We start from the raw sequence: 26,801 nt of genomic DNA, 5'->3' as shown, positions 1-26,801 counted from the left end.
AAGAACTACAGCATCCCACTGGGAGATGTGAGCCCAGAGGGAGGAGCCAAGCATTCCTGCCTGGATAGAATCTGGAGATTCTGGAACACCAGAAGGCTTCTCCCAGAGGAACAGCTGCTGCCCCTTCCACTGGATCTTCAGAGGAAGAGACTGCACCTTTCTCCAGGATCCCTGCTCCAGCAGAACCAGCCCTGGCACTGCAGGAGGGCTGAGCCACAATTCCAATGGTTCTGCTGCCAACAGCCCACAGGGTGTCAGGCTGGGTTCTGACTCTGTCACTGTTGTTTTAGTTCACTGCATTATTTATTTTATCTTTTTATTTTCTTCCCTATTAAAGAACTGTTATTTCCTGCTCCCATATCTTTGCCTGAGAGCCCTTTAATTTCAAATTTATAGCAATTTGGAGGTGGGGGGTGGGGTTTACATGTTCCATTTCAGGGGAGGCTCCTGCCTTCCTTAGCAGACACTTGTCTTTCCAAACTTAGACACACGGACAAACTCATGCTAACAACAAGGTTCCCAACCCTCCTTCCCTCTCAATGTCCCACATGTCCAAGGATACATTGACCAGGAGAGTTCCTGACATCCTCTCCAGGTGCAGCAGTGGTGTTCATCTTCTCAGCACTGGGGAACTGGCTCATCAGCTGGGCCTGGAAATCCTCCCTCCTCTCGTACTCCTTGCCACGGTAGATGAACACTTTGTTCTGCAGGAATGAGGAGGGAGTGACTGCCTGGCCAGGGTGGGGCTGAGGCAGAAGCTGCAGTTTCATGGCAATCCACACAAAGGCACAGCAGTAGCCAGCTGTTGGAATGGGGGTTTCTGGTTTCTGAGTATCAACCAGCTCTAAAGCCAAACACCATTTTGACCAGGGGCTGGAAAGCAGCACTGACTCTCCAGAGACTCTGGACTCAAAGATTGATTATTCAGAAACAATAACATTGGTTTAACACCAGCCTATCATTTCACTGTTTTCCCAATGTTTTCAAGGCAGCTTTGACCTTTAAACTTGGGTAGCAGGGCCTCTCATTGCTTTCCAAGTGTGAAGAAAGCCTCCTGATTAATCATTCTATGTAAGAGAGGCTTTTAGTAGTAAGAAACTACTAAATAGTTTCAGTATCAAATATTTAGGTCGTTTTTATGCTCTGAACTCATGCACTACTGTGGTTAAAACAATGACCTTTTAAAAGACAATCCAGTTGTGCACCACTTCCCAAGTTCATCAGGTTTCTTTGATAAACCAGACCCTTTGGAGCCTGGATTTCCCTCATGGTAGTCAAAACAAAGGGAAAGTAAAGAAAAGAGAGTAAATTCAGCATATTTGAATAAAACCAGTTACTTACTACAATTGTCCTAAAGTAGGAATTTTTTTGCCATTCAGGAAAAAGCGTAAAGCAGTACAAGACAATTGGTGTTGAACATTTCAGCTCAAAGCATATTAGAGGTCAAAAAAGGAATCTGGACATTAATAATGAGGTAAACAGGAAAACAAAATAGATGAAAAAGTAAGATTTAATCAAGTTTACCCTTAGAAATGTTGGGAATCCTTGGCCATAATACCCAACAGCAAAATAATCTGGTTTAGGCCTCAGAATTTTCATGATGTTTTCATAGAACTTTGCTTGCTGGACCTGAAAGCAAAACCAACTGTAATTACTTGTGTTTGGGGGTTTTATCTATGCATTTTTAACCTCTGCTACACATGCAAGAGCGAGCAGCTAGCAGCTGATGAGCTACAGCAATAATCAGTTTTCACACAGGAGGCTGCAGGGGGACATTAAACACTGTTTACATTTATATGCAAATATAATGCACAGCAAATTTGGTATGGCTTCAGCTTTAATATTTGACCTCAGAATTGGCTTACCCTTAACTTAGGAGAAAAGCAAACACCAAAGTGATCCCTGGTCAATGATAACATTACTGAAATAAGACATTTGGAAAAACTCCCTGCCTCAAATGTTTCCTGAGGTGTGGGATCAACTCCAGTTTTTACTCTAGGCTCATTTTAAGGGCACACACCATGTAAAGGGCTTAGAACAAGTTCTTCCATAAAATATCAAATGTCATTTAGGTGTTATGTCTGTGAGAACACAGCACTGCAACTTAAATTGGCAAAAATGTCTTTTAAATCATGATAACAACAGAGCAAAAGAAGCTTTCTTTATACACAGCACCATTCAACATCATTCCCACTTTTTTTTTTGAGGAAGATTCGGGGATATCCATTGAATGTGCCCTAAACAACTGTTAAAAATCATACAAACATGAAATATTGGGAGTAGAATAAAAAGGTTGGGGGGGGGGGATCCTTTTTGGATTCATTCAATTTTAATGAAAACAAGTAACTGAATATTTTATTTTCCTTTAAAATTCTCCTTCTATCCTTTGGACCTAGCTCTGATTCCTTGTGCTGGGATACTTTCATAGTCCTGATTAGGACAGAATTATTCAGGCTTGTCAAGATCCAAGCTGCTAAAATTTAAGGAAAAATTTAGGGGGAAAAGTTCATCCAGGTGTTCTTTCTACCCTGGGGCAGTACAGAGGCTTCAAAATGTGGCCTTTAAATTTCCCTAGGTGAGAACATGTTTATTTCATCTACAGACATTTCAGAATACCTCAATAAACAGATGTTCATGCAATTTTACCCAGCAATTACTTATGAACCTTTACTTTACCACTGGATTGCTACAGTGAAACAGGAACTCTTCAACAAATGAATTAAAAATCCATTTTAGACCACAAGCTCCTAGGCAGCTCTGTTGTTTGATAGCTGAAAAACACTAATTTCTGTGACTGCAATAATTTGAAGATCTGTACAGAATCTTACCAAGTTTTGACTTAGAAGTTCATAGTCAAAAACCTCCTTTTCATATTGCTCTGCAAGTTCCTTGCATAAAGATATGGCTTCTTCCCACATCTGCAATGCAACCACACATTTGAAAAGTAAATCCTGTACCAACAAACAAGTTTTCAACACATCAGAGGTTAACTGCACTTTTATTGATTATGCTGTCTTTAAAGTGCACTCATTTATTAACTGCACATTTAGAGTGGAAGACTCAAGGCAATCATAAACTTAAGGAAAGCAGATTAATGTTAAAAAATAAAAGTGTTTTATGATTCATTACAGGAAGGAATAAGTAAACCTACTTTATTATTAGAGTAACATTTTAAAAAAAATCATCTAACCTTTCAGATACATTAAAGAAAAAAAAAGAGTAAATCACTGAGGTGATAACATTCAGAACATACCCCAAGCACAGAGCAGTTTATGAGGGGACTGACACCTGCCTGTACTTAAAACACACACCATTTAACAGAATATCCTGCAGCATCCATAATCCAGGGAGCCTTGTCTAGGACAGCTAAATAACTACAGGTGTTAAATTTCCACTTGCCCAGAGTAGCAGCTTTTCTGTCCATACAACTTTACAGCTGCCTGTGACAGACACTGAGACACCAGGACTGCTTTTCTCATCTGCTGTGGACACTTCACAAAAGTGGCCTTAAAGCAGGAACAAACTCCCTGTCATGGGGATATTTCTCACATTCTGTCTCCTCACCTGCTCAGAAGAGAAGAGACAAAGGGGGCCCCGAGCAGAGCTCTCTGCTGCTGCTGCTGAGAGGACACTACCAGTGACACACCAGGCCATTGTCACCAGCTGCCAGGTGTTCCTTGGCCAGGTACCCTGGCCTGGGCTGAGCTGGGTGCTGCAGATCAGGAATTGGAGGCTTTGGCTCTCCTGGGACAGGGGTGGGCACTGCTGCAGTGCAGCTGCTGCAGATGCCAACAGGAAACCTGGGAGGCTGAAGCTGAAATGTTCTGCCTTGTGAATTATAGGAAGGGCTTCTTTGGCAGAAGCAGAAATGAATTGCCTTCCCCCTTCCTACCTTTGGCTGCAGCTGAACAAGACATAATGACTTAAAGGTCATATTGGGTCATGGGATTAATTATCTGGCACTGCAGAATTTCTTTCTGCTTTCTAGTGCCTTGCTTTATTTCCAAAATTCTCAGCTCTAAAGCCACTGCACTGACAGGTAATTTTATTAACATCTTTTTTGTCTTAAATTGAACTAAACTGTGGTACTGAGCATCAATCACTACATTTTAAGTTTAGGATACAATTCTCTGTCCTCTCTGAAACAAATATGTCTATTTTGAACTATCTGGATTTTTTTGAGATAAGGGCTGAGTGGTTTAGAAATGGAATCTGTGTAGCCCATGCTCTTTTCTTTGTAAGGGGAAGTAGATTCAACATTTTTTATTGTATTTTGTTGGTGCCTGACAGAGCTGTTTGTGACAATGTGCTGAGACATTAGCCCTTTCTCTGTGAATGAGGTCATGGAAAGAACATATTCCTATGGAACAGATATCTCTGGGAATAAGCCTCCAGGACACAATTTCTGCTTGACCCACATTTCAAAGACACTTTTCCTCACAAATATTTTATACACATTAAACACAACTGTTCAGAGTAGCACAGCAGAGAGGTTTGGAGGGGAAGAACTCTCCAGGCTTACCTTTCCTTTGTCAAAGTATTCTATGATCTTTTCATACAGATTCTCTTTCAGGTGTCTGTAGGTCTGGGAGCACTGGAACTCTGTTGACATGACTTGGGGTGCACACTGCTCATCCGACCACTGAGAAGGAGAACACAGCAAAAAGAATTTTCAAGTTCAGTGTTTCACATCAAAGGCCCCCCTCCCACGAGGTCTGGTCCTCTGGGCTCTTCCAAGTGTTTTCTTCCCAAGTCTTTTTTACCCATCCACAAACAAACTGGGAAAGGCACAGGGATTGCATTCACTGCCTCTTCTCAGGTAAGTGCTGTATTTTGTGTGATAACCAGCACTAGACAAAATATTTAAAACATATTTTAGAATGCTATACCTGCCCATCCTTGCCCCACTTACGAATTTTATATGAAAATCTACATGAGAAAATGAGTTCCTCTTTTTTTTTCCCAATGGTATCATCCTGATCGACTTGATTTAGATTTTTTGTATTAAAATATTTCATATACTGTTCTTTGTCCATACCAATACAGACAATATATCTTGTATTTGTACAATCATAAAAAAATCAAAATTAAGTTTAAGCAAAATAGCACAAATTTATATAGTTCTGCACTAAAGTAAATTCCATAAGAAATATCAGATCTTTGCCAAGGAACATTTAAATTTGGAATGTCCCCTTGTAATGGAAATTGATCTTATTGACCATTTTAATTGATACTGTTCATTACTTAGGTAATGAACAATAGTTATAGTGAAAGATAATTAATTACCAGCTACAAAATAAAGCCAACATAACTTGTTTATGTAATCCATATTATTTAAAATTAAAAGTTAGATGTCCTCTTGTGATAGCTGGAACTATGTTTAATTTTCATAACTGTTATGTTTAGGGTAGTAAGAAATTACCAAAATGAAAGTTACATTTGTACACAATGTTCTCACTGTAAAGGAAAATTATTTTTTCTACCATATTTAGTTTCAGCAATATATGGCTTTTAATCACCTACTGAAAATATAATTTCAACAATTAATTTTATATAAACTACTGCAGTATTTCTAACTAGAAACTTGAATACCCCGGTGGAAAATAACTCAGAGATTAAGATATTCACTTTAGAATATCAAATTGAATACTGCAAAAGCTTAATTATATATTGAGTTTAGAAAATCTAACCTTCAGGAGCCACGTATGGAGTAGAAGGGTGTATGCTGCCTCTGTGTAATTCTCACAATCTAAATGAAGATCTCGCAATTTGTACAAATACCTGATAGAGGAGAGAGCAAGGATTAGACTGGAGACTGGCATGGGTGGAATACTGAGTGTCAGAATGTTCCAGATAACAGAAACTCCATGGATGTCACACTGTGACTCCCCAAGGACTCTCCAAGGACACTGAAAGGGCTCTGTTCACACTCTGCTGTGATCTTTCTGTGTGCTGAACCTCTGTGCAGGAAAGGAGCAGGAGGAGCTGTGCTCTCCTGTGAGCTGTGCTCAGCTCCTCCCCAGGGAGGAGGGATGGCTGCTCCCAGGTCTGGGAGAGCCTCCAAAGCCAAGATTCCTGCAGGGTTCCTCAGGGCACCCTTGCAGGCACACCTTCCTCATGTGCACAGATGCAACCACAGCACATCACAGGAGAAAGCAGAAAGTGGAAAATACCAGCCCAGAAAGGCAAAGCAGTCCCTGGAGGTGTTGGGAGCAGAAGAGCAGTTCTAAGTTGAATTTCTCCTGTGGCAGCATTGCTGCTTCCAGCATGGCCACTGCCCATCATGGAGCTCAACCTGCATCTACGGGAGCCAGGGAGAAAATTGCATCCCTCCCTCTAACTCCCACAAGGAGTTTTGAGACACAGGAGCTCTGACCTCTTCCTGTGGCAGTTCAAGGCACTCCCATTCCCAGTTGCCAGCCCAACAGAAAGTTTCCCCCTTGATTCCTCAGGTTTTAGCTTTTATATTTTTCAGATTCTGTTCTGCTTTAGTGTGTAAGTCTGGGCTTCATATGAGGGGATGGTGAGCTCTCTCACAGAGTAGGGAGACAAAACAATTCCTGCTCTAGCCAGGGACCCAAGGAGAGCCAATCCAGATCTCAGGCCCAAGAGCATAAACAACGTGGACTGAAGAGAGAGAAACAAAAAGGATGGGACTGCATGGGCTGGAGCTGTAATTGGATAATGAACTCCAACATGCAAATGGACCAGAACTGATAAATTGTGAGACCCCAGGACCTGTCATCCATTTTGTGGCCATTTTGGGTTGTGCTGCCCAAGATGAGGCCTCTTAATAAATCCCTATTTTATTCTTCAGCTCTGTCTAGTCTCTGTTTTAGGTCAGCCTGCACAAGGCATCACCCTAAGCAATGACAGCTGAGGGTGTTTTGTTCCCCCAGCCGCTCTGGCTCAGCTCCAGGGTGAGCTCTGAATCACCTCCAGGGCTCATTTCAGCTGGGACTCTGGGCTTCCTTCTGCAGATTTTGCAGGAGAGGACAGGCAGGAAACAGGGAGCTTTAGAAGCAGCAAGAAAGATCTGCTGCAGCCCACGTGCCTCTTGGAGACAGCAAGAGGCCATGCCACACCTGCAGGAATTTAAAAATGGGGATAACAAGAGGCCATGCCACACCTGTAGGAATTTAAAAATGGGGATAACAAGAGGCCATGCCACACCTGCAGGAATTTAAAATTGGAGCTAACAAGAGGCTGTGCCACACCTGTAGGAATTTGCAGTTCCCACAGAAAATGTCTCAGCTGTAACCCTGCCCATGGAGTGTTGCATAATGAAGGAGACTCAGCAGATTGGGCCATTCTACAAAACCAGAATGTTTTTTCTGCCGTACTAAATGTGTGATACATTCTCCCTCAAAACTCAAATCTATCTGCACTTTCTTAATTTTAAACAATAGACAATGAATGTTGAATGTTTTGATCAATTAAAAGTTAATTCTTGTGGAAAAAAAATGCTGCTGCTGGATACATAGCACAGATTCCCAGTTGCTGAAGGCTAAATTAACAACAGAGTGGGAATGCAGATGAGGCTGGGGTGTCATAGAGTCATTTGGGTGACAGAAATCCAAGCACAATGATAAAACCAAAACTCACAATATTAACTGCCCTCTCCAAAATAGATCCAATAGAATGGTTGCCATACCTGATGTACATCTCTTCACGGTTAATGTTCTTGTAGAAATTCTAGGGACAAAAATATTTAAAGTTACCTCTTAATGTCCTTTAATAAAATGATATCCATATATATATATACACACACACAGACTGAGGTTTTGCTTTCCTTGTTAGTCAGAAAGCATAGATAGTATGAAAAGTAGATAATTTACAGACTATCTGAAGTTTAAACCGGGAACTACTTCTTCAATTAATATTTTTATTAGTTATATGTATGGTTTTATACATACATATAATTTTCCTAGTTCATAATGGGATTATTACTGAAGGTTTTTCTATTGGAGAAGAGGAAAATATGGCTATCCAAATGCATTACCAGAATAAACCACATGCTCCAGCTACACTTGGTGGAGGCTGGTATGTGTTGAAGCAGATGTTTAGCACTGTAGTTATGGAGCACTGTTGTGCAAATACCTCTAAAGGGGCCAGTTCCAGGAATAAAGCTCATTTTTTGTCACCATAACATGTTTGCAGGAATGCAAGTTGCTGAGGCTGTGCAAAATGTATGACAAGAATGGTCTCTTGAAGAGCTGCAGAAATGGCCACCCCATTGCACAGTGATTATTGAGGAACAAAGTGTGTGAGTGTCATACGTCAAAGGTGGCAGAGGTTCCTCCTCAGCTTTAGGAATATCCTGGAGGAAGAATCTCTCTATGCAATATCCTCATTACAAAATAGGAATAGGAAAGAAGACAGAGTGGTCTAGGACAAGATCAGAGCCTCAAACCTCTTGGCACCCAGCTGCAAAAGTGCCTTGCAGGTTTCCTGGCCACCTTTGAGAACTGTAACTATGGAGATGCTGCAGCAGCAACTGGGTCAGCTCCTCATCACAGCTCAACTCTGCCAAGAAGCCACTGTCCCATCAAGCCTGTCAATGGGCATGTGAGCAGCAAACTTCCCTGTTTATCCACAGAATCAAAGTGGATGAAGCCCACAAAGCACGTGGATGAATGCTGCTTTCAGACTCACGCATTTATCCGTGCAAGGAGATGTAAAACTCTCTCGCTGGAGAGTTGAAACCACTAAGAACATTGTCACCCACTGCTGCCCCAGGAAGATTTCCCCTCCTGTTCAGTGAGTGGGCTCTGGTGCAGTCCCTCCCAGGGGGCTCTCCTGGCTCTCCAGAAGCAGCAGAGGCCGTACCAGCAGGTTGACGGTGCAGCTCATGCGGTTGTCCTTGCTCTCGTCGCTCATCACGGCGCGATAATCCAGGAGCCGCTCCAGGAGCCCCCTCACCAGGCTCACAAAGCTTTCCACCAGGCTGCAAATGCCAGGGTGCTGCTTGGCACACTCTGTGAGGCTGCAAATACGGAAATATTGGCACAATTCTAAAGGCAAGTACTGGATTAGGCCTAAATCTACTGCAGAATGCGCTGGAAATTCTCTCTGTGAGTTGGTCATTTAGACATTCAGAAGACAAATGGCATATAAATCAAATGGAAAAAAATAAAAGAAACATTTACTTTTCCTGTCTGAAAATGACTTTGAACTCAAGGGTGCAACCACAGCTTCTGGACAGAGAGCTCTGCATCTGTGCTATCACAAACTCAAGTCTCTGGAATTTCACCCTATTGCAATAAGTAATAATGGCAATATATATATATTATATTTATATAAAAATATATATCACATTCAAATATAAATATAAGATATATTATATAAATATAAATAATAATATAACCAATATAAAATATATAAATATATATTTTATATATAAAACATATAAATAAGTAATAGCAGCACCTTCCTTTCCTCAGCAAAAAATGCAAAAATGTTTTCCTTCTCCTTGTACTGACACATGTGAGTAGAAGTTCAAATAAACAAAAATTACAATTTTAGCTCAAAAAAAGACATCACCAGAGTAATTTCACTTTGAGAAATAAGCAAAACCAATCAACTTTCTGCAGATTGAAAAGAGCAGCTTGATCTCTTCTGATAAAAATACAAGAAAGGGAATTTTATATTTTGGCGTTATCAGTTTCAATTTACATTAACAAACATTAGCATACACTGGTTCTAAAAAGTGCTGAAATTATTTAGGAGTAGAGAGTTCACTTTAATGTCAGAGTTTTGTTTTCAACATTAAACTGTTTAAACGTCATTAAGTGATTACCTACATCTCGTTAAGGAGTATTTTCTTTCTTTGCTTAAGAGAAATTATTTATTTCATTGCTTTTCTTTCGTTTCCTCTACTTAACATTCTGGTTTTCCATTGGGATCCTCTCTGACAAACTGCATTTTTAATATATTATTTATATATATATATATATATATATATACACACACACATACATGTATTTTCACTTATATAATTATAGATACAAGCACTGGGTCAGGCAGAGATGCAGTTAACTTTTTCCAAGGCAGTCCTGCTTTGTGTTGGTAGCTGGGAACGTTCTGACCTCTTAGTGCTCAATTATTAATTCAGCTCTACATCATTGTTTTCCAGACACCCACATAAAAAAAATGTTAGTAATCTTTAGGCACAATATTTTTTTAAACTCTAATTACTAAGAATACTCCTTTAATTAATAGCAAAACATTTTTTTTATTCCTCATAATTATTTCAACCTTTTCCAGAAAATACATATTCATATTGACTTCAATTGCAAAGAAATCCTCAAAGCTCTGGCCTAGAATGGAACCTCTGCAGAATACCCAGGAATAAAGTTCCAACTCAAGCAAAGTAAAGGCAGAATCTAAAGTTTATTCCTTGGATTGTGCAGCTCCAGTGGTGTCACTGTCCTGACACAGAGGGAATGTGTACATGGATGTCTGAAAGAACATTTATGTTGTGTAAGATAGGAGGGACAGAAGCCAGCAGATAAAACCAGAATACTCCAATTGCTCTTGTCTGACTGGTCTGAAATTGAAATATTTAAATCAATAACTGACAAATGGCTTATAAAATACACTGCAAATGGAATGGAAACACTAAAGGGGCCAAGAGCTGACAACTGACAGAAAGGTTGGAGCACATTAAAAGATGTTTGGGGGAAAGAAAGTAAGAAAGCCTCAGAAACACAGGAGACTGGAATATTACACAGAAAAATAGTGGTGTTTCACATCTACAAGTATCAGAAACAGTGTGAGTCACTAATGAAGGAAAGTACAGCCACCATTCAAGTGACTATTATGGATTTCTGCCACGGGTTCCCTGGGAGTAACAGCAAACAAGGCAGAGCTGTGAACGTTCCCTGACTGCACAATGAGCATGAGGCTCCAAGACATCACATTTCTTCCCAGTACAAGCTGAAAAACATTGACATAAACCACAAGCTATTGCTGGGTCTCACCCAGCACAAAGTACATAACTCCAGTCACTAAAGAAAGGTGAACCAGAGTCCACATAAAGAACTACAAAAGGAACAGGAGTGAAGAATGCCTGTCTCTTGAGGGAAGGTTCAAAAAGTTGTATTGCTCAGCTTTATACAATAATCCCAACAAAAAGGATCACAAAACTTCAGAAGATTTTTTTCCCCCCAGGAGGGAGGAAGAAACCTTTGAATTTTTAAACAGAGCTTGAAAAAAATAGAAAATTCTAAATAAAAAAATATTTGCAATAAAGCTCGAGAAAAACAACTGCATAGCATGGGCCACTGCAATGATGGGGAACTGGAAATCTGCCAAGTGCCATTTCCTGTTGTGCCTGTGTTGGGAACTAAAACATGCCAGAACTCATTTTCTGAGCCTGAGGACAAGTGGCTTGACACAACTTGTGCACTGATTCTCCTGCATTTCCCAGGCAGGGCAGCCTTGTCTACTCTGCCTGCTGAGAACAACCTCTCACCTGGGCCACATCACCCCAGCTTCCCCAGGACACTGCCTAGGACAGGTCACAACCCCACCCACATTTAGGTCTAGGGACAAATGCAGGGCAGTGCTTAATTAAACTTCTGCTGAACCTGTTTAGTTTATGATTATAATAAATAATAATATTAGTTATGGGCATGGGGAAGTTCCCAGCAACCAGCAGCATGGGCAGATGTTGGTTGCAGAGGGGAGGAGTGAGCAGCACAGCAGTCACTGAGTGCTGTTAAAATCTGCCTTCAGGTGACACTGGAGCTGTGCAGGGCTGCAGACAGATACAGGAGATCAGCTGATGGAAAAATGACCAAATGAATAAATGTGGAGGCAAATTTAAGTGGGTCTCACTCCAGTTGGAACAGAGGCTTGAAATCCCTGCTTTGAAAGGCGTGAATGGAGGAGGACTTAAACCAAACTACCTGAGAGAACAGGTCCTACCACAGGCAGGTCACCAGCCTCTGCTCCAATACTCCATCTGCAGGAGTCATTCAACAAAATCTGGAGATAAGATGAATTGTCATCTTTAGAAATGTGGAAACTTTGAACTTGAGGCCTTGTGGAAAGTGGGACAGTAGCAAGGGGAAAAGGCAGATATGTCAGAGCAAGAAGGGGGCCTTGCAAAGGCTGGAGATCAAAAGCTCTGTGCTGTGTTTGATGGCACTCCTTGACTGCTCTGCTGAAAGATGGGGTTTAACTGGGTAGTGCCACTTTCCAAGAAAAGCTCTGGAATAAAGAGCAAAGAGCAAACAAGGTAAGCAAATTATGTTCCACAGCTCAGAAAGAGTGAACTTCAAAGTGTCACATACACAAGATCTGAGGCAAGCTTAGCTTTTTGCATAGATAAAGTCTCAGTTTGAACACTCTCTCCAGCTTTAAGGCACTGTAGTATTTCAAACTAGATGGAGACATTGTAGGATAGTCCAGAAAACATATGATAAACTGAAATACTGGGGTTGTTTACCCTAAGGGGAATCCTGAAGGAAACTAGACAGCAACATTCAAATTTGATAAAAGCTGCTGCAAAAAGAAACAGAATAAATGATTCTTTATGTCCCCTGTGTGTGTACCCAAAGCTTTCATGGTTCATCTGATGAGAGATGTGACTTTGCAAAGACTGCTACCCCTACCCAGAAATACAACCCATACAGGGTAGCAGGCTTTGAGCAAGTCAAACATGCACACAACATCACAAAGCCTTATTTAAATTCAGCCTTGTCTGAATAATCTCTTGGATTCCAACCTAGACATGTAAAAATGCAGGTTAGGTATAACTTCTTCATAATTTAGTTGAAGCACGAAACAATGAAAAGCAGCCAGGAAAATAATTTCAATGAGCAAAACTGTAATGCAAAGCAGGTGTAGTGAAGCATTATGGTATTTCCAGTCCCTTCATGAAAAAAGTTGCTAAGATTCTATTTTAGGTAAGGTTACCAACCTGAGAACTGGGAACAATAAGATAGAAACATGTCCTGAAGGCATTTGTTCTATTTATTCTCATGCACTACTTACATGGACTCAAACAACTGCATGTAGTGTTCATCCCCTCGTCCTCCTTCCACCTCATGATCCAGCTTCAAAATGATTTCATTTTCAAACTAATAAAGAAAGAAAAAACCAAAACACTGAGCAGCTATCCAGAGGTCAATACACTTCAATGTGGCATCAAAAATGTACCTTTGTATAATTGTATCTCATATTCCCAAAGGTTAAATGCTTGGGCATATTCTGGTCTGGGCTTTTGGCATGGCTGAAGGCATGGACACAGATTTTCACAAGTTTCCCCCACACTGGGCACCAAGATCAGTCTGTGGCAGCTACAGACAGTCCTTGTCCTCATGCAAACAGCTGCATCCTGCTCAGAAGGCAGCAAAGATCTACCTCAGGGTTCTTGACAAGGCATTAACACATCAAGAGGCACCCAGAGAGCATTAGTGGAGACCTACATTGAAATAAAGCTCAGTTGCTTTACATAGATCTAATTATTAAAACCACTGTAAAAATGACAGAATTCATTACTGTGCTAATGCAGCAAGTTTTCACGTTCTTCTTTGATACAAAATTTCACACAATTGTCAGTACATGAATAATTCTGTTTCTCCCTGGAGTGTTTCTGTGTAATTGAGAGCTTTGGCAGGCTGGGATCCAGATCATCCCATCAGAGAACTGGAAGCCTCTCGTGGTACAAAGAATTACTGTAGTATTTCAGATATGGTTCTTTCAGATAACTGCAATGCAAAATATTTTACCTTATTTCAATATATCCTCATCCAAACATTCAGCTCTGAGCTGAAGAAATCAAGCCAGGGCTACACAGAGGGAAACAGTCCTTCCTCTTAGAGCACGAGGCAGGTCATGCATCTCTTCAGATGTGTTTTTAGAATTTCTTCACTTTTAAAGAACATGACATTCTAAAGGAAAATATGTTACTAGATGTACTTCCTTCAAGTAGGTCATGATTCAAACTCTCCACCCAGAAAAATGATTCATCATTTTTCAAGAAACAAAGGCCAAACTTTCCCTTCTTTCCTCCAGTGTCCAACCCAGATCTATTGGCCACCCTGATCCTGCAAAACTGCTCCTGAGACAGGAACTGAAGTGGCTTCTGCTTCTTTGAAGGAGCTTTGAAACAGCATCTGGAGCAGCCAAACTTCTCCAGTGCTCACACCAAGAGCAAAACGTGGGCTCAGAGCAGTGGCAGTGCAGGCACCCTCTGCTCTGGAAAGGGGCAGGGAGGAAGGAGCCATTTCCACCACTTTGTTACCTGCAGGTTTTGCTGCTCTAATATTAATTCTTTCTCTGTAATTAGAATACAAATGAAAGACTGCCTGTTGAACAGTACATTCTATACTAATATTAGAGAATAAAGAGCTATCATTGAAAAATAGCTTAGCAGAAAAATAATAAAGTTTCTCTGTCTCATCCTGGTTAAAATAGAAGTTTAAAGGGCTCTGAGTTAATTTTTATGCACAAGCAGGATGTGTATTAGTATTTAATGTGGGTAACACAGGTGCATGGCAGTTTCAGGACAAGGAAATATTGAGCAAAAACATCCAATCCAGCCATTTTCTGGGGGCTTACTGCAGTAAGACAAATCTGTGAATATAGTGCAGGTCAAGCACCAGTTAAATCCAGCTCTTAAATCCTTCCTGGTACTTATTCAGCAGGTAGAGAATTGATTACTTCTCAAAGAGGCAATAATTTCACATTTCTGGATCTGAACAAAAAAACTCTTCCTAAGCATCTTTCCTGCAGTTTCTCAACAGCCTGCAAGAAGTGAAAACATCAGTTGCTTGGACCAAATGAAAAAGTTGGCAGAATTATAGAATAAGGTTTTAAAGTTTCTGTGCCAACATTAAGCTCTGGAAAGTGTCTTTCTCCTCTCACTTAAACAGAGTGTGCCTAATTGTCACTGGCACCAATTTAGCTTTATATCCTCCTGCTTCTCTAATAGATCCAGGGAATCTCCCCTTGGAGAAGATGTCCATGGATCTCTGTGAAGCACCAGGCTGTACAAACTCAGCCCTGCTGCTGATCTCACATCCCTCTGAAACCTTACACATAACAAGGTTTTGAGAGCTGAGAGAAAGAAATGTGGCTGTTTCCAGCAGGTGAATGTCCTGTGCCAGAGAACAGGACAGGAATCTCCTGTGCTGAGGACACCTCAGTCACCCTCTGAGTCCCCTGTGGGAGCTCAGAACATCAGGACACTGCCCTGGAGTCAATGTTTGTCCTCTAACAACGAGCCTGGAAACCTGAGCACACAGCAGCAGCCAGCACTGATTTCTGACACGGTCCCACAGCAGCCAGCAAGGAAAGCAAACACAGAAAACTTCCCCAGATGGCTCCAGCAGTTGGCAGAACCCACGAGAGATACTAAACTGAAAATGCTAAACACAAACAGAATGATTTATTTGAGCAAAAATATAAACACAGATGAATTAATCTTTCCTAAGCCAAGTTAAATCCTCAATGTAACTCAAATCCATGTTTATCTAAATGATATTTTCATTTACTCTGCAAAGAGCTAATTTTCCTCTTTTGTTTGTTTATTTGTTACTTTAAGCAAGCATTTTCTAACTCCTGGCTCAGATCACAGTTAGAAGAAGCAGGACAGGGTCTCTTGATGATGTGTCTCCCTTTGGGAAGTCTCAATAAAATGCACAACCTGATCTTTCAAGGAAAGGAAAGGTGGCTTATCAGCATTTGGAGGATGGGACTTTTTTAACACATGAGCAATGAGCTTGTCTCACATAAGCAATGAGCTTCTCTTTTTATTTGAAGGAGAAAGGAATACATTTAGAGGACTGAGTCTATCCACAGACACTGAGAGATGAATAAATTGGCTTTCCAAGATTCCCAGCTCTCTGAGCTCATGATAGGCAGAGCCTCCATAGCTAAAATTAGGAGATATTAATGGCTCCCTCTCTACATCTTCAATTAGAGTTAAAATTACGAGCTTATGTAACACTGCTCTGGCTGAATGGAAAATACATGTGCAAAGTAGAAGAAAGGATTGCAAGAAAATGTCTTACTGTGTCCTACACCTACATACAGATTCCAAGCCATTAAATAGATTTGTAGAGCAATTCATTCTTGAGATAACCACAGGTGGAATTTTGTTTTCTCCGGGATTAGATGATTTCCTAGAAATAGCTAAATCAAATAAAATTCTTGCTGGATAAATTTAAATGACTTTATGTCTTTACTGCCTGTATGTTGTGTGCATAGAGCAGGGCACAGTCCCCAGCCCCAGCACACTCCCTGTGCCCCCAGAAGAGAGCCCTGTCCCAGCACAGCACCAGGGATGTTAACACACACAGGATTTTTGGGAATGGTTATTAAATCTTGTTGGGAGTACCAGGCAAGCTCTGGTTCCTGTGCTGGTACAGGCTGAGCTCATAAAGATGTTTCTGCTTGTGCTGTTCCCCCTCTTCTCTCATTAGAGAAGATTAGATTAGAAATAAATTATTTATTTTTAAAGTTCCACAAAATTATGTTTTAAATGAATGTCATTCTGGGCTCCTGAGTGCCCCAGGCACTCTTGAAATAACATGTTGTCATTCTCAAAATTTTATACTGAAGCTTTAAAAAAAATATCCTTTCTACTACTAAATGTCAATTTGCAAATGAAAATTGCCCACTACTAAAACCTGGAGTTTATGTGTTTGTGCACCCAGTAACTATCCATTCTTATTACTTATTTGCTCCTTTAAATTAAGGTGGTAATCATTTTAAAACATAGAACTTAATGTGCCTTTCCTTTAAAATACTTAAAAAACTTGCCAGAATGGCTAAACTTACAGAGACAAGTTTTTTATCTGAATTACCTCATCCATAGCAAAGGAGAGGATAAACCCCATGATTCTTTATGAGGAAATGATCACAATTCCTAAAGCAGAACATTAGAGCCCAATGAGACTCAGCTGCTCAATTATGAAATAGTTTTTGCGCCATCTGATAAAAACTCCCCCTTTTCCTTAAGCTGCAATAAACCCAATGTCCTTGTTCCTTGGCACTGTCAAATACCACCTGAAACTTCTTTTTATGGCAGGAGAAGTGATTCAGTGGGCACTGGAGGGCCTGGCCTCTCTCTGCCAGGCTCCCAGGCTGCTGCTGCTGTTCATCAGGCAGATGAGTGATGGCTTTTCAGGATTCCTGGGCTGCACAGATCTCTGTGTCTCTCCCAGGAGATGAGGTATAAGCCATGAGCAGGAAAACACTTTTAAGAAGGCAAATATAGGACTATCAGGACACAGAGGGAACAGATGCACAGAAACAAAGTGGTTTTTAATCTTGGCCTTGAACCAAAAGCTTTGCACTGTGGAATACAGACCAAAATGGAAATTCCATCTGCTCGTTTGTTCCACACTTCATTGACACAGAAATGCCCCAAATGATTTAAAGTATTAAACATAGCTGGGTATATGAGATATTTATATTTACATGTGTCTAAAATGATGCCTTTTTGTTTGTCATTTTCCCTTACACAGATTGCTCTGAATTAATTATTTGTGTAACTGCAGAGCTGAATATGCAATTTATAATTTACTGTGGGATGCAGTGTGCAAACACAGAACAAGGTGATTCCATGCCCAAAGAGCTCGAGGAGAATGGAGATGTCAGACAGGGATGGATATTCCACTGCCCAGGCAGACACAGCAAGCAGTGGCAGGAAATTCAGATTAGAATCCCCAGTGCCCTGCCCCACCATCCCCAGTTCTATTCCATCAATCAAAAATATTTCATTGTGGCGACTTAAAAATCCTTTTTCCTTTTCAAAATGACTGCCAAAAACACTCCAGGAATTTCAGTTCTGCACAGTGATTTTTTTTCCCTCACAATAAACATTTAAAAAGGTACAGTTTCCTGATAAATCTGATAACATATAATTAACTATTTGCTGCTACTCCTGTCAGATATTAAAACCTGGAAGTTCTGGCTTACCAATATCTATGTCACAAGGAGGAGGTATAAGGAAATATTTAGATTATAGAGGATCTCTAGAGGTCATTTAATTCTATCTCCTACTTAATGAAGGCCTGACTTCAATGTGAGTCTTGCTGCTCAGAACCTTTTCCAGTAAAATCCTGAAAATCTGGATTAAGATCCTGAAATCTCCCTGGATCTCTTGCTATTCCATCTATTTCTTGCTGTTAATGCAACAAGTTTTGCCTAAGTCAAGCTAAGTCACTCTGGAGATCCTGCACTTTCTTTTTCTTTGGTTCTTAATATTTGAGATTTCATTTTCTGTAGTCAGAAAAGTTCACTTGCCAAACATGTACCAGTAATACTGAGTACATGACATTTGAATGCATTTTCACACAGAGCATTTGTAATTACCTTTTTGAATTCTCCTGTTCTCTGATATTCACACAGCATCATGTCAAAGAAAATTGGGATCGTGGCTTTTCGTAGCTCAACTTCTGGAATAAGAGTCATTTCCAAGATGGGCCCCACCATCCCCGGAATAAAGCAAATTTTATTCTGGCCTGAAACAAAACCAAAAAGTGAATATCTGAAGAGCAAACTGGATATTTTTAGGAAGACATCTAGGAGATGCAATCATTTAAAGTAGTGTTGAATCCATCTGTGTTGGTCAAGTCTTACAACTCAGTCACTTCATTTCTTCTCAAAAGCTTGGGGGCATGTGAATGGACATTGTCTCTTTCTAGGGTGCCAGAATGCAGTGCCAGGAATAAGCAGGAATGCCAGAGGAGTTGATATTTTCAGGGAAGAACTCAATTTTTAAAGTTTTTAACACATCCTTATAAATATTTAGACTAGAAAGTAATAGGTTACCCTAAAACCCTCCCAAATCTACCAGCAGGACATGGTAATGTCACATGGAGTAACCTTTCTGTAAAGGAGAAAACCATGACTGGCTTTTACAATAAAATTAGACATTGCAGCCATGAATCAAACCAACCAATGCACCAAAATCAGCAGCAGTAACAGGAACACCATCCACAGAACTCAGCTGCTGACCCCACACTGAATTATCTGGGTTAAATCAGCTGTAACAAACACCCAAATGTGCAGAGCTCAGCCAGGCCCCAGGCATGGCTCAAACTCTGCCCTGGTAAATGGAGCAGAGCAGCAAACCCAGGAGCTGTGAGAGTGTCAATGCTGCCTGAACCTTGTGAGGAGACAAAAACCTTCTCAAAAACACAGGTGAGACTTGTTCCACACTAAGGAGTGCCTGAGTCTGATATTCCTCCCTGTGCGTGCCATGTGAATTTTCAGTGCGAATGCCACACCAAAATTTTGCCAGATGAAATGAATGTTCTACCTAAGTTCAGTGAATAAGAAATGATCCCAAAGGAGTTAATGAGAAACTCTCAAAGGAGGAGCAGCAGAACCTGACTGGATGACCAATGTAAAAACTATTTTGGAATTTTAATCCGAGCAGATTCCACATCTGAGTCTCTTAATTTACAGAATCATAGGTTTGGGCTGAGAAGGAACCCTCTCAGGGAAAATTCATCCAGTTTCAATCCTGCAAAATAAGGTTCTGATGTCTGATTTTAGTCATGCTTGAAATCTGAGAGAAGCTTTTGAGTTCTCTTTTAAATTCAAACCTGGCAGTGGTCCAACTGTATCATGTTGGCTCCAAGCTTAATCAGAGGAGTGAAAACATATTTTAAGTTCAAATAGCAGAAATATTTACAAAAGCACTTCATGTCAGATATTTTTCAATGGAAAAAACATCATGTGACAGATTCAGTTGCAGTGAAGCTCAGTTTACTACTCACCAAGTTTGTACCACATGTCACGGATAGCAAAGCCAATTAAACGTCTCATATCTCCATATCTGGGAGAAAAGGAATATGAAAGGCATTTTTATCATTAACTTTTTTACCATTTTACCAGAAAATTAGAGATATAAGCTAAAGGATATATTTTACTTACTTGTTCTGGATTTTGTTGTATTTTGCATGGGAAAAGTTTTCTAGCTGTAGTGAATCTTGGGTAATAAAAGCCACAGCCAAATGAAAATAGTTGTTCCACAGCTGTAAATTGAATATAAGGAAATTATAATAATTTTGAGGAAAGCAGGAATAATATTAAATGATGCATAATGCAGAATAATTTATGAAACCGAACGATGCAAGCAATATGATATTTTTATATTATGCAGAGATGTACATCATTAGTACTATGCAATTAGCAGAAAAGCAAGAAAGATGAATTTTAATAACCACTACTACACATTTGCTCTTAATAACAGAGCAGCTGAATAAATATTGCTAAAAAAAAGATTCAAATGATATTCATTGGCCAACAACATTAAACCCTGAACCAAAGCAGGATTGGGGGAACATGTTACATGCTGGTGGAGCTTAGCAAACTGGAGCTAAGGCACCTATGTGGTTACACTGCATTTGAGCACCACTTCAAAAGGCATCTCCTGCCTCCTTTTCAGATCTAATTCAACTAGCATTTCTATGAAATTCCAGTGTAATTTGTGAAGAGCTCTCCACATGAAAGAAGGACAAAATACATCCCTAAATAACAGCTGATAGTACTGAGTCTGTACTTGAAGTAGACAAAAAGTCTCTGTGCTTACAGTGCACAACCCTTCATTCCTGAAAGCAAACTATTCGTTCTACAGACAATTAAAAACAAGCACTTCTCACACTAGAAAGGGAAAATAGAAACTTCCCTAGGAAACCCAAATTTAAGGAAGGAAATACAATTTTCAGAAGCTTTTAGGCAGTCAGCAGCAGCTTTAAACACTTAAAAATGCAGCTGTAGCTAAAAGCAGCAGTAGGGCTCAGTGAGAGAGCAAAAGGCAATGGGGAATGCATTCAGTGGTGGTTCAAAGGATGGAACAAAACACGGGACAGAGATCTTCATTTTGTGTGGTGCAGTACAAGCCTGGGTTGGGAACCCACACAAACAGCCTGAAAACAAATTATTCCATCAAAAACTTTAGTGGCCTCTACCCTTTGTAGCCTGGAAAACTCCAGTGTGCAAATAACCAGGAAAACCAGATGCCACACCCAGAACCACAGACATTTCCCATAATAAATAAAATTCTCAGGTGTCCTCTGTAATTTGAGGATGATTCTGCTGTGGATTTCTCCCTCCCTTGGAGGCTGTGCCCAGCAGAGCTGCTGCCCTGCACACAGCAGCCCAGCCCTGCAGCCAATGCACAGCCTGGCTCAGCAGCACAAATGTTGTTTATGCCCTGTTTTACTCTCTCACCAAATATTTTAAGAGGTTATTTTGGCCAGTGTGGAGTTCTCAGCCCCTTGAGAAGTTGTGTTTATTGATGTGCAGGGAGCACACTCTGTATGTGTCAATTATAGCAGTGAAATGGAAAATTCCTCAAATTGTTCTAGATTGTGGGGCAGAAAATGAAGGCTTATTTCCAAATGGCCTCTTATTTCATTTAATAGCTCCAAATCAGTGCCACCTTTGTCAGAGGCACACCCCACAGACTCAATCTCCTTATTTATATAAAACTTTTCCTTCCATCCCCAGAGTACCCCAAAATGGCTGAAAAATGGATTCCTTTTCCTTTCAATTGCATATTCAAATTACGAGCTCACAGGATTTAAGCACCAAAACTAACTTTAAAACTCTATGAGATAAAGTAGTCTCTCTCTGAAGTAAAACAATATGGAAACAGATTTCTAAAATGCCAAAATTATTCTTATGAGACACGTTTTGTTTTCTCTTAGCCCCATAATAACATTCCAAGGTGTTTTGGACATCTGTCGAATTGGAAAAGGTGGAATTAATTTAGCAGGAAATTTCCAGCCATCTCACGAAGAAGAGATTTGTTAGTTATCCTAAAAAATCATCCAGGAGTAAAGGCTGCAGCCTCCTCCTTCACACACCTCTGAAAGCTGATATTTGCTGGTGGAAGGATCAAATATGAACTTCAAACTCTGTAATTTGATAATTTGCAAATGCAGAGTATGATATATAACATATAAAAATACAACACTTTCATATTTTCAGTATAGTTAATTCTAGCTAAATTTCCCAATGGTTTCTTTCCCTATTAACCTCTTCACTGTTTCTGCAATGTCTGTCACTGTCATACTTAGATTTTTGCAGTGTGCATTTTTCTCCTGTGTATTTGTAATTCTCTGAGGGTTTTGATCTTGGGGTTTCTAAAAGATTTTAACATAAAAAATAAGCTGCACAATTCTGTTTGTGAGTTGTGTTTGTTGAAATACATTTCATTACTGCTGAGTTATTAATGGAGCATAGCTCATGCAAGAAGGGTAGGAAAACACAAAAATAAGCATTTTCTTTCAAATCAGACTGACATTAGATTTTGGATTATGCCTTTTATAATAGAATTCTGTAGCATAGGTGATTAATATATGAATTACAATCACTCTACCAGCACGGATATAGAATTACAATCCTTTCTAATGCCCTGTGAATGTAGTGCTAATGGAGGGAGGGAGGGAGGAGCAGGAATCAATAACTGCATTTCCAGAGCACAGGCTCTACAGCAGATGTGCGAGCACAACAAAATGGGTTGGGTTTGGTCACCCTGCTCTGCCCCAGGATGTCAGACCCTGCCATCTCCAAGCAGGAACATTCCCAAGGGAATGGCTCAAAAGCCACCCAGGAATCCAGTGGCACCAAGGGTGGGATGGTCACAGGGCAGGTGTGTTCCCTCCTGTATGGAAACCCCTCCTGGGCAGGGCAAGACTCCAAACCAAAGGTTGTGATGGTGTTTGAGAGTCCCCAGGATGAGGGAAGAGATGAGAATCTTGACTCCAAGTTCTCACAAGGCTAATATATTATATATATTATATTATATTATATTATATTATATTATATTATATTATATTATATTATATTATATTATATTATATTATGTTATGTTATGTTATTATTATATATGAAAATGATATACTAAAACTATACTAAAGAAAGAGAAAAGAGACATCAGAAGGCTAGCAAAGAACCAATAATAAAATCTTGTAACTGACCAGAGAGTCTGACACATCTGGACCATGATTGGTCATCAAGTAAAAACAATCCACATGGAACCAATCAAAGATGCACCTGTTGTTAAAGCAACCTCCAAACCACATTCCAAGCAATCAGATAATCATTGTTTACATTTTGTTTCTGAGGCCTCTCAGCTCCTCAGGAGAAAAATCCTGGCAAAGGGATTTTTCAGAAAATATGTCAGTGACAAAAGGTGATGGAGCCAGGAGGTGACAGGGACAGCAGAGTGAAAATGCTCTGTCCTGGCCAGGGGAACACCTTGCAATGACATCAGCTGCCAGCAGAAACAAAAATGTCCTGGAATTGTCCTATTTACCACAGATGGCATCCTCTCAGGCAGCTGTTGAGGACACCATGAATGTGTTGCATAAGTTCAGAAAATCACACAGTTTTTGTTACAATTAAAACAAAGACACCAGGGTGACCTTCAGAGAACGCTTTTTCAAAAATAGATTTCACAATTTTTAAGATTTTTGTTTCTTTGTTAAGCCTTTTCTGAAGGGCCCATCTCAACTCCTGCACCCCAAATCCAGAATTTACACCTTTTGATGGTGTAGCTGTTCTGCTGCCCTGCAAATGCCCAGCTGCAAAGCAGTGGTCTGGACATGGTGTCCAATCTTCACATTTGAAACTGGCAAATCCCTGAAGAGCTGTTACTTGATACAAACCAGCAGAAATCCCAACATTCCAACATCTTTTAAGACTGGATGTTATGCCAATGGCTGAATTTCCTTTGTCTTTCCCAGGAGAAGCCAATAGTGAGCCCTACACCACCAGCACTCCCCATCTCCAGAGGAAAGGAAACATCAAAGGCAGCCCACAACAAATCCTTATAAAACTGCATAATGTGGTTCTGGCTGGGGTCACCAGTGTGCAGGCACTGCCTGAGACAGCTCTGCAATCAACTAAGAGAATCCTGGGGAATATTATAATAATATTGGGAGCAAACAAACAAAAAGATGGAAAAGAGAAAAATAAGCAATTTGCAATCACACTGATCAGACTTTTTTGTTGCCATGAAATGCAACAAAGAAGTCAAATGAGCAATAAGACATTGAGTGTCATGGTCTTCAGGGGAAAGTCTAACCTCAGAACTGCTTGCCTTTTTTTCCTGTATGCAATCAATATATCTCCTTCTATTCTCTCCATAGGGTCATCCTGAATTGTCTTAGGTTGGAAATGGGGGTGTGGATTCTATTCCTATCTGTTAGGGGTGGGGCAGTTCTCTGCTGTCCATGGGCAGTTTTTTCTTTATCTCTCCCCCAGCCCATCCTCCCTGCAGGAGATCTCTGCTGTCCATGGCCACTGAGTGTCCCTGCAGGGCTGATCCAATTCCATCATCCCATGGGGAGATGCTGCATTGCCCAGGGGAGGAGCCAAGCATTCCTACCTGGGTCCAATCTGAGGTTTGGGATAGCACAGCAGCCTCTGCCCAGTGCATTGCCAGAGGAGCAGCTTCTGCTGCCCTGCATTGCCAGAGGGAGCCCAGGCCCATCTGCAGCAGCCCTGGAGCTGCAGAGGAAAACTCCCCCCTTGTGCAGGATCCCTGCTCCAGCAGAGCCACAGCTGGCACTGCAGGAGGGCTGAGCCCCCATGGGATGGGGCTGTGCCACCTCCCTGACACACAGGGGACAGGGCATCTTCTGACTTTGGTAGTTTGTATTACTGCATTGTTTATTTTATTTTTTATTTTCTTCCCTATTAAAGAACTGTTATTCCCGATCCTATATCTTTGCCTGAGAGCCCCTTAATTTCAAAATTACAGCAATTGTGAAGGAGGGGGGTTACATTTTCCATTTCAAGGGAGGCTCCTGCCTTCCTTAACAGGGACCTGTCTTTTCAAACCAAGACATGAATACAGGGTCTTAAGCTAGAATAATTTCCACAGTTGCAAGCCCTCAGACTTGTCCTTACAAGCTCTTACAAGCTCTTCTGTACCTGGAGGGACACCTGCCAGTTCAGCTGCTCCAGCTGTGAAGGCAGGAGCTGCTAAAATCCTTCAGACAGGTCATCAGCTGAATTAATTCCTCAGAATCCTGGAGTGAGAAAATATTCCCTGCCTTTCTAGATAACCTGTTTCAATATTTAACATAACCTCTTTATAGCTAACATAAATACAAGAAAATAACTTGTTTCAAATCCAGGGACATGAATAGAATAGAAACTGCTAAATATTGAGGGCTTTTACCTACTCCAATAATTCCTGCTGAAATTCCAGATTTCTGTCCATTAAATCCTCATGTTCCAGTTTATGTTCAGTACTGAAGAATGCAGAGTCATGCATTATGCAAGACTCTGTCCCTGTTTGTACTGTAGGCACCATGAATATTGGGAGCTCTCCTTCACTCCTACTTCATGGTTTATTTTTGGTCAATCACTTAATGAAATTTCACTCTATTCTCTCCTGTAAAATGACTTCCTCTAGAGCTAACAGCTTTGTTTTATCAGCACAACAGTAAATATTCCATAACAGAAGCCCTCCAGGCAGACCTGGTTTTGTTGTGTTAGGTTTTGCTGCATGCTGACACTGGAGAATCTCTGTAGGACACGACCTCTGAGTGCCACTGATGTAATGAATCCACTCCTTTTGCACTCTGTGTGCAAACCCAGAAAAAAACCCAAACCAAGGAGAATCCCCCCCACCCAGCAGGCACAAAACCCTCAGATATCAGCTGATTTTTTTACCTCCAAACCCAAAGATCCCCAAGCCAAAGGCCCATTGTGGCCCTTGCTGCCTGCCCAGTGCAATGACAACCTCAGTGTCAGAGCTCTGGGGCTGGGGAAGGGCTCCCTCCAAAATGGGAGGGTGGATCTGAGGGATAACTGTGCTGAGGCAGGAAATTTAACAGCCCTTCACTCTGTGCTAGGCAGGGCTTTGGGGTTGTTCTCTCTATCCAACAGCCTCAGCACTGAACCTCTGGCTTTAAGGCAATGCTGAGCTCTAAACTGAAGGACTGGACCCACTTTGATCAGGCAGAGCACATCCTTTCCCAGTCCCTAAATGGTAACACCTTTTTCCCTCCTATCTGAATCACATAATAAATGAAAAAAGCAATTTACTTTGCAAACAAGAAAGAGGCCAGGAACCTTTTTTTTTTTTCCTCCATTTAACAAGCTCACCTAGAGTAGCAAAAATTTTCTTCTTTGCATCTCTCTGGATTTAAATCACACTTTCTTAGATGCTCAACTGCTTCACAGCTGACTTGCTTTGTTTGCTTTGGCTGTCTACTATTTATTGCCATGCAACCACCCAGCCAAGTGAAAGTCCTCAGATCTGTTTCCCTGTGCTTTAAACAGCTTTTCAAATTTTCCTTTTAATTAAGACTTTGCTCCAACTCTTAATAATCTGATCTGAGAACACCATCCTGCAAACAGTAAAAGCATTCACTTGTTTACAAAGGTGTAAACAAAGCATATTTTTATTTTAAATAACACTCTGACTGATTTGCAACTCCATTTTCCCCAGCCCACTCAGCTCCTCCTGCAGTGGGCTCAGAGTCCTGCCCCAAACCCACCTGAGGGTTGGGATGTGTGGGACTGCCTGAGATGGGGATCTCTTAGCAAACATCAAAGTTACATTCTTCCAAATTTTCTAGCAAAATAGAGAAAGCAAGTTTCTTTGTTTCTATTTTTACAGTAATGTCAATAAAAATAGAAATACAGCTACATAGTAGCTGTACTGTAAGGTGAACTATTTTATAAAGTACATTAATTTCTCATTTACTTTGAGTTAACCACTGCTCAGGTTTTCTTGCAGCCAAGATGTATTAATACAAAAAAAATACTGTGGGAAATCAAATTTAAATTTATAATTAAGGATATTA

At 40.6% G+C, this 26,801-nt stretch overlaps 1 protein-coding gene across 1 annotated transcript in view; it reads right to left on the bottom strand.

Moving 5' to 3' along the window:
* Nucleotides 1-26,801, bottom strand: part of DOCK2 (dedicator of cytokinesis 2) — a 163,414-nt gene that overhangs the window by 17,700 nt on the left and 118,913 nt on the right. The window contains exons 31-41 of the mRNA XM_054642643.2: nucleotides 19,903-20,003; nucleotides 19,746-19,804; nucleotides 18,334-18,482; nucleotides 13,003-13,088; nucleotides 8,830-8,986; nucleotides 7,655-7,695; nucleotides 5,691-5,781; nucleotides 4,523-4,642; nucleotides 2,829-2,918; nucleotides 1,525-1,629; nucleotides 563-704 (exon numbers count right to left, since the gene is read on the bottom strand). Coding sequence (XP_054498618.2) covers nucleotides 563-704; nucleotides 1,525-1,629; nucleotides 2,829-2,918; nucleotides 4,523-4,642; nucleotides 5,691-5,781; nucleotides 7,655-7,695; nucleotides 8,830-8,986; nucleotides 13,003-13,088; nucleotides 18,334-18,482; nucleotides 19,746-19,804; nucleotides 19,903-20,003 — 1,141 coding nt within the window. The remainder of the gene's footprint in view (nucleotides 1-562; nucleotides 705-1,524; nucleotides 1,630-2,828; nucleotides 2,919-4,522; nucleotides 4,643-5,690; nucleotides 5,782-7,654; nucleotides 7,696-8,829; nucleotides 8,987-13,002; nucleotides 13,089-18,333; nucleotides 18,483-19,745; nucleotides 19,805-19,902; nucleotides 20,004-26,801) is intronic.

This window comes from Agelaius phoeniceus, chromosome 15 (assembly GCF_051311805.1).
Source record: "Agelaius phoeniceus isolate bAgePho1 chromosome 15, bAgePho1.hap1, whole genome shotgun sequence".
Classification (NCBI taxonomy): domain Eukaryota; kingdom Metazoa; phylum Chordata; class Aves; order Passeriformes; family Icteridae; genus Agelaius; species Agelaius phoeniceus.
The sequence above is the reverse complement of the archived record's forward strand: the minus strand, read 5'-3'. Positions and strand labels throughout refer to the sequence as shown.